The sequence below is a fragment of the Pristiophorus japonicus genome, unplaced genomic scaffold, assembly GCF_044704955.1.
Source record: "Pristiophorus japonicus isolate sPriJap1 unplaced genomic scaffold, sPriJap1.hap1 HAP1_SCAFFOLD_3764, whole genome shotgun sequence".
Taxonomy (NCBI): Eukaryota; Metazoa; Chordata; class Chondrichthyes; family Pristiophoridae; genus Pristiophorus; species Pristiophorus japonicus.
Genome location: NW_027253614.1, coordinates 475 through 14043, shown reverse-complemented (window position 1 = coordinate 14043; position 13569 = coordinate 475). Strand labels below are relative to the sequence as shown.

The window sequence follows — 13569 nt, the reverse complement described above, 5'->3', positions numbered from 1 at the left end:
CTCCCGCTCCCCGCCCCCTCCCCTCCCGCTCCCCGCTCCCCTCCCGTGCCCCCCCCGGCTCCCTCCCCTCCCGCGCTCCGGCCTTCCGTGCCCCCCACTCCCTCTGCATGCCCCTCTCGCCCCACCCCCTCCCCCGATTCCCCCTCTCTGTATCTGCCCCCCCCCCCCAAATCTCTATCCGCCTCCCCCACCCCCCCCCCCTCTCATCCTCTTGCTCCCCCTCCCCGTCTCTTTCGGAATGATTTGCATTTTCACGACAAGTGACGTGTGATCTAACGCACGCCTCACACACATGTTTTACTGCGTTAAATGTGCTACATTGCTCGTTCAGCTCGCTGTCAGCCCATGGCTCAGTGGGTCGCACACTCTCCTCTGAGCCAGAAGGTTATGGCTTCAAGTCCCATTCCGGGGACTTGAGCACGTAAATCTAGGCTGACACTCCAGTGCAGCGCTGAGGGAGTGCTGCACTCTCCGAGGCCCCGTCTAATCTCTCTGGTGGATGTAAAAGATCCCATGGCACTATTTTGAAGAAGAGCAGGGGAGTTCTCCCCCGGTGTCCTGGCCAATACTTATCCCTCGAACAACATCACTGAAAAAAGCCGGAGCTCTGGTCATGATCACATCGTTGATTGTGGGACATTCCAGCGGTGACGAAACTTCCAAAGTACAGACTGCATGTAAAGTTTTGTGAGGTCCTGAGGTGACGAAAGACGCTGTAGAAATGCAAGTTCTTTCTTTAACCAGCTGGGCCATGGAGGAAGGAAGGCCGGGCAGAATAGTTACTAGGGCAGCGAGAAGCAGGCTGGGCTTGCGGGGGTAGCGAGGGGAAGGGCGGCCAGGTCGCGAAGGGATCGGGTCCGTTCCCCAGGGAGACGCGTGAGTTTAGCAAGGAACGCGAGTGCTATAAATACGCGAGACTTTCTCGTTTTAGAATTGACCGTGCATCACTCATGGAAAAAGAAAAAAACTGAAATAAAGACTTGGATTTATATAGCGCCTTTCACGACCATCGGATGTCTCAAAGCGCTTTACAGCCAATGATGCACTTTTGGAGTGTAGTCACTTTGTGCCACGGGATCTTTTACGTCCACCTGAGAGGGTAGACGGGGCCTTGGGTTTAACGTCTCATCCGAAAGACAGTGCGGCGCTCCCTTAGTACTGCCCCTCCGACAGTGCGGCGCTCCCTTAGTACTGCCCCTCCGACAGTGCGGTGCTCCCTTAGTACTGCCCCTCCGACAGTGCGGCGCTCCCTCAGTACTGCACTAGAGTGTCAGCCTAGATTTATATGCTCAAGTCTCTGGAGTGGGACTTGAACCCACAACCTTCTGACTCGGAGGCGAGTGTGGTGCCCACTGACCAACAGCTACAAACTAATATTGGAGAATCTGACCATGTCATGTATGCAGTAGAATGTGAAAATATTTACAAAGTCTTACCATAGGAGGATGAATTAAAATGTTGGCCTGTTTTTTTTTCCAGAAAAAGGATGAAAAACGAGATGAGTTCTTGAATTTTAACGACCTGTGTTTCGGAGTGTCCACTGAGAGGCAGCACCACTATTACATGCATTACTTTGAGAACTGGTGCGTTGAGAGTATTGCGTTCACACGTTGTATGTGCAGCAAAGTTCCCTGTGAGCTGTGTGGCCCCCACAGCGCTCCATGCACCTCGCGCCTGCCGGAGCTTCAATGAGAAAAATCCTGTATGTGCGGTATTGTCAGCTGTGGCTCAGTGGGTAGCGCACTCGTCTCTGAGTCAGAAGGTCGTGGGTTCACTGGGTACTGAGGGAGCGCCGCACTGTCAGAGGGGCAATACTGGGGGAGCGGCGCACTGTCAGAGGGGCAATACTGGGGGAGCGGCGCACTGTCAGAGGGGCAATACTGGGGGAGCGGCGCACTGTCAGAGGGGCAATACTGGGGGAGCGGCGCACTGTCGGAGGGGCAGTGCTGAGGGAGTGCTGCACTGTTGGAGGGGCAATACTGGGGGAGCGGCGCACTGTCGGAGGGGCAGTGCTGAGGGAGCGCCGCACTGTCAGAGGGGCAATACTGGGGGAGCGGCGCACTGTCGGAGGGACAGTGCTGAGGGAGCGCCGCACTGTCGGAGGGGCAGTACTGAGGGAGTGCTGCACTGTCGGAGGGGCAGTACTGAGGTAGTGCTGCACTGTCGGAGGGGCAGTACTGAGGGAGCGCCGCACTGTCGGAGATGCCGTCTTTCGGATGAGACCTTAAACCGAGGTCCCGTCTGCTCTCTCGGGTGGACATAAAAGATCACACAGCACTCTTTCGAAGAAGAGCAGGGGAGTTATCCCTGGTGTCCTTGCCAAAGATGGCCAGTGCAGAACCCTGGGCCAATATTTATCCCTCAATATCACTAAAAACAGATTTATCTGGTCATTTTCACATTGCTGTTTGAGGGAGCTTGCTGTGCGCAAATTGGTTGCCGCTTTTCCTACAGTACAACAGTGACTACGCTCCAATAAGTACTTCATTGGCTGTAAAGCGCTTTGGGACGTCCTGAGGTTGTGAAAGGCGCCATAGAAATGCAAGTCTTTTAAGCAGCTGGGCCATCGAGGAATTTGAGACGGAACACTTTCACAGCTCTTGTGTAAAATCCATTTGTGAGCTGGACTATAACTCAGCTGGATCAGCTGGCTTGCGAATTATCCAAAGTCTGCCTAATTTGAAAGGAATTCACAGCGAAGGTTCTGAGGGGAGCCGTCTTGATCTCACCTGCGATCAAAGTTGCAAACGAGTTACTGAACTGTTTTTTAATCAAAGTAGAGAAGTTTAGCAACGCTCACCTCTTGTGTGCGTCTGTGTATCATAAATGAACTCACTCAAAAACAGCAATTGATCAAAACGTTAAGTTCATGCAAGGGCTACGGACCAAGAGCTGGAAAGTGGGATTAGGCTGGATAGTTCTTTGTCGGCCGGCACGGACACGATGGGCCGAATGGCCTTCCCTGCTGTAAATTTCTATGATTCTATATTTTGTACTGAAGAATCTTGAGGTTTAATGTGAAGAATTGGTGGCGGTCTAGTTTTGCGGTGCCAGCTGACTGCTGTATCTCATTCACGTTCCATTATTTACAGGGATGTCCTCTTGGCTGCTTCAGCAGCATCCATTGAAGTCAGCATCGTTGCTCGGCAACCAGACAAGGTAATGTCGCCGGTTGTTTTCAAAGGCATTTTTGTTTTAAATGGAGATAATCTGTAGAGTCGCTTTTGGAAAGGGGCGGGAAGTGAGTGCTCCTGGATTGCATCTCAGACTGTCTGATCACCACATTATAGGAAAAACCTATTGCACTAGAGAGAGTACAGAGGAGATTTACGAGGATGTTGCCAGGACTGGAGAATTTTAGCGTTAAGGAAAGATTGGATAGGCTGGGGTTGTTTTCTTTGGAACAGAGGAGACCGAAGGGAGACCTTATTGAGGTGTTTAAAATTATGAGGAGCCGAAAGAGAGTGGATAGGAAGGACCTATTTCCCTTAGCAGAGGGGTCAACAACCAGGGGGCATTAGATTTAAAGTCATTGGTCGGAGGTTCAGAGGGGAAATTTCTTCATCCAGAGGGTGGTGGGGGTCTGGAACTCACTGCCTGAAAGGGTGGTAGAGGCAGAAACCCTCACCACATTTAAAAAGTACTTGGATGTGCACTTGAAGTGCCGTAACCTACAGGGCTACGGACCGAGAGCTGGAAAGTGGGATTAAGCTGGATAGCTCTTTGTGGCCGGCGTGGACACGGTGGGCTGAAATGCCCTCCTTCCGTGCTGCAAATTTCTATGATTCTATATATTTGATATACCTTGACACTGCTGCCGTTTGATGGAGGGGTACTGGTGCACAAATCACTAAAAGCAGTGATGCAGGTCAACAAGGCCATAGAATGCAAACAAAGCACTGGGCATCATATCTGCAGGAATAGGATTGAAAGGCAGAAAAGTTACGTTACACTTGTATGGCTGGATCATATTTGGAGCACTGTGCACAGTTCTGGCCTCCATATAATAAAAAGGATTTAGAGGTACTGGAGAAAAAAAAATGACAAGGATGATAACAGAACTGAGAGGTTATACCGATCAGGAAAGATTGAACAGGCTGAGGCTCTATTCTCTGGATCGGAGAAGGCTGAGGGATGACCTGATCGAGGTTTTATAAGAACGTAAGAAATAGGCGTAGGCCATTTGGCCCCTCGAGCCTGCTCCGCCATTCAATAAGTTCAAAGCTGATCTTCTACCTCAACTCCACCTTCCTGCACTATCCCCATATCGCTTAATTCCCATAGTTCCCAAAAATGTATATACCTCAGTCTTGAATATATTCAATGCCCTCTGGGGTAGAGAATTCCAAAGATTTACAACCCTCTGAGTGAAGAAGTTTCTCCTCATCTCAGTCCTCAATGGCCGACCCCTTATTCTGAGACTGTGACCCCTGGTTCTAGACTCCCCAGCCAGGGAAACATCATCTCAGCACGAACCCTGTCAAGCCCCTTAAGAATTTTATATTTTTCAATTAGATCACCTCTCATTCATCTAAACTCTCGTCTAATCAATCCCTCATGGGACAATCGTCTCAACCCAGTCCAGTGAACCTTCCTTGCACTCCCTCTAAGGCAAGTGTGTCTTTTCTTAGGCAAGGAGACCAGAACTGTATGATTTTTTACGATTATGAAAGGGTTCGATAGGGTAGGCGTAGAGAAGGTGTTTCCTCTTGTGGGGGAGTTCAAAACTAGTGGCCATAAATATAAGACAGTCACTAATAAATCCAATAGGGAATTCAGAAGAAATTTATTTACCCAGAGAGTGGTGAGAATGTGAAACTCGCTGCCACAGGGAGTGGCAGAGGCAAATAGTATCGATACGTTTAAGGGGAAGCTAGATAGACACATGAGGGAGAAAGGAATAGAAGGATATGCTGATAGGGTGAATGAAGAGGGGTGGGAGGTGACTGGTGTGGAGTTAAACACCAGCACGGAGCAGTTGGGCCGAGTGGTCTGTTTCTGTGCTGTAAATACTCACACACCTCACACATGTTTTAATACGTTGAAGGCTTGTTCAGCTTGTTCAGCTAGCAGTGTCAGCTGTGGCTCAGTAGGTCACACTCTTGAGTCAGAAGGTTGTGGATTCGAAGTCCCACTCCAGGAACTTGAGCACATAAATCTAGGCTGTCACTCCAGTGCAGTGCTGAGAGTGAGCTGCAGTGTCGGAGGTGCCGTCTTTCGGATGAGACGTTAAACCGAGGCCCCGTCTGCTCTCTCCGATGGACATAAAAGATCCCATGGGCACTATTTCGAAGCAGAGCAGGGGTGTTTTCCCCGGTGTCCTGGCTAATATTTATCCCTCAGTCAACATAATAAAGAAACAGGTTATCTGGTCGTTATCACATTGCTGTTTGTGGGAGCTTGCTGTGAGCAAATTGGCTGCCGCGTTTCCCACATTACAACGGTGACTGCACTCCAAAAGTACATCATTGTCTGTAAGGCGCTTTGTGACGTCCGGTGGTTGTGAAAGGCGCTATATAAATGCAAGTCTTTCTATGACCGCTCTTTGCTTTCTCGTCACGTGGTCAGGTCAACTGGGAATTGTGGGTCCTGGAAGACGCAGCCCGTGCGGAACTGCCAGTGACCGACAACAGCGATGACACCATGCCAGTCGGGGTTGGCGTCGATTTCACCAGTCAGCTGACTGTCCGGGTTGGTGAGTGTTCAACGCTTCGTTTAGACCTCTTCTTGGGCAGCCCCTCGGAGTCGAGGCTGACTTGCTTCCACACTAACATGAGTCCTTAGGTGGCTGATGAGTCCGATGCGGGACCTACAGTCTCTGTCACAGTTGGGGCAGACGGTGGTTGGAGGGAGGGACGGGTGGGTGGGGAGCTTGGCTTGTCGTGCGCTCCTTCCGCTGTTTGCGTCGGCTTCCGCCTGCTCCCGGCGAAGAGGCTCGATGAGTTCGGTACATTCCCAGGAGCTTCTCCTCCACTTTGGGCGCTCTCGGGCCAGGGATTCCCAGGTGTCGGTGGGGATGTTGCACTTTTTCAAGGAGGCTTTGAGGGTGTCCTTGAAGCGTTTCCTCTACCTCCCTGGGGCTCCCTTGCTATGTCGGAGCTCCGAGTAGGGTGCTTGTTTCGGGAGTCTCGTGTCAAGCATGCAGACAATGTGGCCCGTCCATCGAAGCTGGTCGAGTGTGGTCAATGCTTCAATGCTGGGGGATGTTGGCCTGAGAGAAAACGCAAAAGTTGGTGCGTCTAGCCTGCCAGTGGATTTTCAGGATCTTGCGGAGGAAGCGTTGGTGGTACTTCTGCAGTGCTTTGAGGTTGTCTGCTGTACATTGTCCATGTCTCTGGAGGGCGGGTATCATTCCTGTCCTGTAGACCATGAGCCTGGTGCCGGATTTGAGGTCTTGGTCTTCAAGCACACTCTTCCTCAGGCGACCGAAGGCTGCACTGGCACTGAAGGCGATGTTGGGTTCCGTCATTGATGTTTATCCACACGTCCGCGGCATCACCTAGCCCGCCGATTCCCACCGCTGTAACGTCGCCCAGCTCCGTCCTGCCTCAGCTCATCCGCTGCCAACCTTGTCCATTGGTGCCTTAGTTACCTCGAGACTCGCAAATAAGTGACAGGCATACGGGATCAATAGATAGAAACTTGTGTTCAAATTGGACACGTTTAGAACACTGGGGTGAACTAAATTGCTGCCACTGTGTGCTGAAGGCCCCTTAAGTGTGCGGAGAGTGTACACACACGAGCTGTGATTCACCTTCAGGATGAGAAATACCACCAACGATGTCTCCGCAAGACCCGACAAATCCCCTGGGAGGACAGACGCACCGACATTAGCGTCCTCGACCAGGCCCAACAGCCCCAGCATCGAAGCACTGACCACACTCGACCAGCTCCGCTGGGCAGGGCCACATTGTCCACATGCCAGATACGAGACTCCCCAAAGCAAGCGCTCTACTCGGAACTCCTTCACGGCAAACGAGCCAAAGGTGGGCAGAGGAAACGTTACAGGGACACCCTGAAAGCCTCCCTGAAGAAGTGCAACATCCCCGCCGACACCTGGGAGCCCCCGGCCAAAGACCAGTCCGCCCTGAGTGGAGGAAGTGCATCCGGGAGGGCGTCGAGCACTTTGAGTCTCATCATGCAGAAAACAAGCGCAGGCAGCGGAAGGAGCGTGTGGCAAACCTGTCCCACCCTCCCTTACCCTCAACGACTGTCTGTCCCACCTGTAACAGAAACTGTGGTTCTCGTATTGGACTGTTCAGCCACCTAAGGACTCATTTTTAGAGTGGAAGCAAGTCTTCCTCGATTCCAAGGGACTGCCTATGATGATGATGTGATGATGCTGATGCCTGTGAGAATTGCATGCACAAGGGGATCCGATCGCGTAGTTCTGAATGAAGCCAACATTAAATTGAACTCCAACGCAAGCTCGAGGAACAGCACCTCATCTTTCGTTTAGGCACTTTACAGCCTCCTGGACTCAACATCGAGTTCAACAATTTCAGACCATAACCTCTACCCATATTTTTTTTCTCTTTCCTTCCATTTTTTTCAACAAAACCTCCCCACCTCTCTCTCCCACGGTAGCTGGTGACTATTCTGCCATTCACAGCCTATCTAGACTCATCTTTTGTTTCCTAACTTGTTCCATTACCTCTCACTTTTTGCTCATCGTCCCTTTGTCTCTCTAATCTCTCCTGCCTTCCACCCTATCACAGACCTTCCCTTTTGTTCTTTGCTCTCCTCCCCCTTTCCCTGACCCTGCACTTAAGAATCGGTTACATCTCGATCTTTTCCACAGACCCGAAATGTTAACTCTCTCTCTCTCTCTCTCTCTCTCTCTCTCCCTCTCTCCACAGATGCTAATTGACCTGCTGAGATTTCCAGCATTTTCCGTTTTTATATTAAATGGAGCAAATTGTTTGCTTAGAAAAAATCTTCAGTTTTTTTTTCCCCGCTATCCTTAAAATAAAATCCTTTTGCTCTTTTTGCAGGCGATGAGAAGATTTACGCACCTTCTCCTGTTTTGATGTTGCTCTCAACCGAGGGTCTGCTTTGTCCGTTCCATGTCCTCAACAGTATCCCTGGAGTTAAGACACAATTGCATGCACCAAAATGTCCACGTCTCGAAGGCGAGAGAGAGCCCAAACCAGGTATAAGTTACACCGACAGGGAGCACACGAAATACATAGAATCACAGACAGAGGGCCATTCCGTCCACTCACACCTGTACCGGCTCTCTGAAGGAATGATTCACTCAGCCTTTTAAACAGCTGCAATAGATTCTGCTTCCTCCTCTGTCTCGAATGGGTTCCGTCCCCACTCCAGAGACTTGAGCCGAAACTCCAAGCTGACACTTCCCAGTGCAGTGCTGAAGGAGTGCAGTGCTGAGGGAGTGCCGCACTGTCGGAGGGGCAGTGCTGAGGGAGCGCCGCACTGTCGGAGGGGCAGTGCTGAGGGAGCACCGCACTGTCGGAGGGGCAGTGCTGAGGGAGCGCCGCACTGTCGGAGGGGCAGTGCTGAGGGAGCGCCGCACTGTCGGAGGGGCAGTGCTGAGGGAGCGGCTGAAGGAGTGCAGTGCTGAGGGAGCGCCGCACTGTCGGAGGGGCAGTGCTGAGGGAGCGCCGCACTGTCGGAGGGGCAGTGCTGAGGGAGCGCCGCACTGTCGGAGGGGCAGTGCTGAGGGAGCGCCGCACTGTCGGAGGGGCAGTGCTGAGGGAGCGCCGCACTGTCGGAGGGGCAGTGCTGAGGGAGCGCCGCACTGTCGGAGGGGCAGTGCTGAGGGAGCGCCGCACTGTCGGAGGGGCAGTGCTGAGGGAGCGCCGCACTGTCGGAGGGGCAGTGCTGAGGGAGCGCCGCACTGTCGGAGGGGCAGTGCTGAGGGAGCGCCGCACTGTCGGAGGGGCAGTGCTGAGGGAGCGCCGCACTGTCGGAGGGGCAGTGCTGAGGGAGCGCCGCACTGTCGGAGGGGCAGTGCTGAGGGAGCGCCGCACTGTCGGAGGGGCAGTGCTGAGGGAGCGCCGCACTGTCGGAGGGGCAGTGCTGAGGGAGCGCCGCACTGTCGGAGGGGCAGTGCTGAGGGAGCGCCGCACTGTCGGAGGGGCAGTGCTGAGGGAGCGCCGCACTGTCGGAGGGGCAGTGCTGAGGGAGCGCCGCACTGTCGGAGGGGCAGTGCTGAGGGAGCGCCGCACTGTCGGAGGGGCAGTGCTGAGGGAGCGCCGCACTGTCGGAGGGGCAGTGCTGAGGGAGCGCCGCACTGTCGGAGGGGCAGTGCTGAGGGAGCGCCGCACTGTCGGAGGGGCAGTGCTGAGGGAGCACCGCACTGTCTGAGGTGCCGTCTTTCGGATGAGATGCTAACCTGAGGCCCTGGCTGTGCTCTCAGGTGGACGGAAAAGATCCCACGGCACTATTTCGAAGAATAGCAGTGGCGTTTTATCCCCAGTGTCCTGGGGCCAATATTTATCTCCACACTTCACAGCCAATTAAATACTTTTGGAGTGTTGCAATGTAGGAAACGCGGCAGCCAATTTGCACACAGCAAGTTCCCATAAACAGCAATATGATAATGACCCAGACAATCTGTTTTAGTGATGTTGATTGAGGGATAAATATTGGCCAGTGCACCGGGGAGAACTTCCCCACTCCTCTTCGAAATAATGCCGTGGGATCTTTTGCGTCCACCTGAGGGGGCTGACGCGGCCTCGGTTTATCGTCTCCTCCAAAAGAAGGCGCCTCTGACAGTGCAGCGCTCCCTCAGCACCGCACTGCAGTCTCGGCCGAGATTTGGTTTGCAAGTCTCTGGGGTGGGGCTTGAGGGTGGGAGTGTGACCCGCTGAGCAGTTGACGACACTCGTACTGGAATATTAAAAAGCATGCTGAGCTTATTTGTTCAGGACGCAAGATTGATTTGCCATGTCGCCCAGGCCTGGGAGATGGTGCAGGAAAGCTTTACTAGAATGGTACCAGGGATGAGGTGACTTCAGTGATGGGGAGAGACTGGAATTGTTCTCCTGACAGCAGCGAAGGTTAAGAGGAGATTTAATCGAGGTGCTCAAAATTTATGAGGGGTTTCGATGGAGTAAATAAGGAGAAACTGCACTAGCCAGAGGGTTGGTCACCAGAGGACACAGATCGAACATAATTGGCAAAAGAACCGGAGAGGAAATGAGATTTTTGTTTTACGCAAGGAGTTGTTGTGATCGGGAACGCGCTGCCTGAAAGGGCGGTGGGAGCAGATTCAATAGTAACTTTCAAAAGGGAATTGAATTGTTTATATTGCAGGGCGATGGGGAAAGGAGTGCCACTAATTGGATAACTCTTTCAATGAGCGTGCACAGCCATGAAGGTTTGAATGGCCTCCTCCATGGTTCCATTAAGCCCAGTGATGACTGACTGTTTTTCCCACCTGCGCCTGTCAAAAGAATTCTCTTGCATTAAACCGTTTGCTGATTTCCACAATTGTTACTTTTCTTCTTTGGGATAAAAGTGCAATTTTAACGTCGTGTTGGGTGGGGGGGGGAGCCTTATAATAATAATAATAATAATAACTTTTATTTATATAGCCCCTTTAACGTAGTAAAACATCCCAAGGTGCTTCACAAGACAAAACAGATAAATTTGACACCAAGCCACAAAAGAAAAAATTCGGGCAGGGGACCAAAAGCTTGTTTAAAGAGGTAGGTTTTAAGGAGCGTCTTGAAGGAGGAAAGAGAGGTAGAGAGAGTTCCAGAGCTTGGGGCCCAGGCAACAGAAGGCACGGCCACCGATGGTTGAGCGATTATAATCAGGGATGTTCAAGAGGGCAGAATTTGCGGAGCGCAGACCTTGTGGGGCTGGAGGAGATAACAGAGATAGGGAGGGGCTTATCACTAACGTCTTGCGTTTGTCTTGCAGCTCAGCCCGCCATCCCGGCTAACGTGTTGCTGCCGACGACTCGTGCCTTGCCGTTGCCCGCGCAAGGCACCTCGGCGGTCGCGCACCTCCCCCCTTCGCAACGCCCGGCTCTCCTGCCGTCGGTGATACTGCCGTCTCTTCCCAGCTTGCAGAAGGCACCCGTCCACACCAGAGCCCAGCCGGTTTCCCACCAACCCGAGCTGAGGGTGCCCGTGCCGGCCAGCACCGTACCCGGCATCACCGTGCCCGCCAGCGCCAGGCACGAGGCGAGAGCCCCGGATGCAGCCAGTGACCGTCAACCCTTTGGCGTCTCGTTTGCCGATGTCCTCGACAGCAGTTCTTCCATGGACAGTCAGCAATCCTCGCCAAGGCTGAAAACCAGTCCGCCATCGTCCACGGCTGATAGCAAATTTGTCAGGCAAGTCCTATCCTGTACTATAAGAACATAAGAAATAGGAGCAGGTGTCGGCCATTTGGCCCCTCGAGCCTGCTCCGCCATTCAGTAAGATCATGGCTGATCTGATCATAGACTCGGCTCCACTTTCCTGCCTGTTCCCCATAACCTGTTACTCCTGTATCCGCCACTGTTCTGCCCACCGTACCAGTATATTGATATCTTCCTGTAGTCTTACAGCTTTCTTCTTCATAATCAACCACACACCCAATTTTTTTAATCATGTGCACTTCCCCGCCCGCTCCCCATAACCCTCGACTCCCTTATCGTTCAAAAATCTGTCCATCTCCACCTTAAATATATTCAATGACCCAGCCTCCACAGCTCTCTGGGGCAGAGAATTCCACAGATTCACCACCCTCTGAGAGAAGAAATTCTTCCTCATCTCCGTTTTAAATGGGCGACCTCTTATTCTGAAACTATGCCCCCTAGTTCTAGATTCCCCCACGAGGGGAAACATCCTCTCTGCATCTACCTTGTCGAGCCCCCTCATAATCTTATATGTTTCAATAAGATCACCCCTCATTCTTCTAAACTCCAATGAGTATAGGCCCAACCTGCTCAACCTTTCTTCAGAAGACAAACCCCTCCATCTTGGGAATCAACTGAACTGCCTCCAATGCAAGTACATCCCTCCTTAAATAAGGAGACCAAAACTGTCTGCAGTACTCCAGGTGTGGTCTCTCCAATATCCTGTACAGCTGGAGCAAGACTTCCCTACTTTTATACTCCATCCCCCTTGCAATAAAGGCCCACATTACATTTGCCTTCCTGATGACTTGCTGTACCAGCATACTAACTTTTTGTGTTTCATGCGCAAGGACCCTCGGGTCCCTCTGTGGGAAGTGTGGGCTTGATGGGCTGAATGGCCTTTTCTCATTCTGTGTCTTTCACTTTTTTACATTTCCTGTTGCTGGTTCTGGGTCAAGTGGACAGTTTTTTAATGTCTTCACCCAGAGGGCGGTGGGGGTCTGGAACTCTCTGCCTGAAAGGGTGGTAGAAGAAGAAACCCTCACCACATTTAAAAAGTACTTGGATGTGCACTTGAAGTGCCGTAACCTACAGGGCTACGGACCGAGAGCTAGAAAGTGGGATTGGGCTGGATAGCTCTCGGTCGACCAGCACCAACACGATGGGCTGAAATGGCCTCCTTCCGTGCTGTAACCTATGATTTTATGCTGTGGTCGTCAGTGACGGAATTTCTCTGCTTTTGCAGGTTCTGGGGTATGGATTCTTTGCCGACGTCGATTGGGACAGATTCGTCGACGCAGAAATCCAACACGGAAGAGGAATCTGCGGAATCCTCCAGTCATCCAACACATGCGTTCCACAGCTCACAATCAAGTTCTGCAACTGGTAACGCTATTTTGTTTAAAAACTTGCTGTTAAGACTTTGGGAGCCCAACTTCAATTATTTCCGGGGACTACGCTCGTCGCATTTTACAGCAACGTATAATGGCCTTTCATTCATTTTAAACAAACATCTTTCTCGCCACCCCCCCACCCCTCCACAATCATCACATTTTAATTCTATTCATGAACGCAGATGTATTGCGAGTATTGTTGCGCCTTGTACCAGCAGCAAAACTTCAATTACCGCACTGACGTGAGTAAATTTGTGTGACTACACTGTCCGAGCACTCAACATGCCAGAGGTCTGTTCACGGACAGAACACCAGCTTTTTTAATATCTCTCTCTCAGGCTCTCTCTCTCTCTCTCGGGGTCGTTCTCTCTCTCTCTCTCTCTCTCTCTCGGGGGTGTTTTCTCTCTCTCTCTCTTGGGGGAGTTCTCTCTCTCTCTCTCTCTCTCTCGCTCTCGGGAGTGCTCTCTCTCTCTCTCTCTCTCTCTCTCTCTCTCTCTCTCTCTCTCCCCGGGGCGCGCGCGCTCTCTCTCTCTCTCTCTCTCTCTCCCCGGGGCGCTCTCTCTCTCTCTCTCTCTCTCTCTCTCTCTCTCTCGGGCGCGCGCTCTCTCTCTCTCTCTCTCTCTCGGGCGCGCGCTCTCTCTCTCTCTCTCTCTCTCGGGCACGCGCTCGCGCTCTTTCTCTCAGGCGCGCGCTCTCTCTCTCTCGGGCGCGCTCGTTCTCTCTCTCTCTCTCGGGCGCGCTCGTCTCTCTCTCTCTCGGGCGCGCTCGTTCTCTCTCTCTCTCTCTCTCTCTCGGGCGCGCTCGTTCTCTCTCTCTCTCTCGGGCGCTCTCGTCTCTCTCTCCTCTCGGGCGCGCTCG

General features: G+C 52.4%; 1 protein-coding gene across 1 annotated transcript; it reads left to right on the top strand.

Moving 5' to 3' along the window:
* Nucleotides 1–1479: 1479 nt before the first annotated feature.
* Nucleotides 1480–12703, top strand: LOC139250457 (nuclear pore complex protein Nup214-like; the record flags this gene model as incomplete). The annotated part of the gene is made up of 6 exons (XM_070872858.1): nt 1480–1583; nt 3093–3159; nt 5569–5695; nt 7995–8153; nt 10894–11311; nt 12564–12703. Coding segments are annotated over 6 exons (1015 nt in total), but the record flags the coding sequence as incomplete, so codon positions are not given.
* Between the last annotated feature and the right edge of the window lie 866 nt (nt 12704–13569).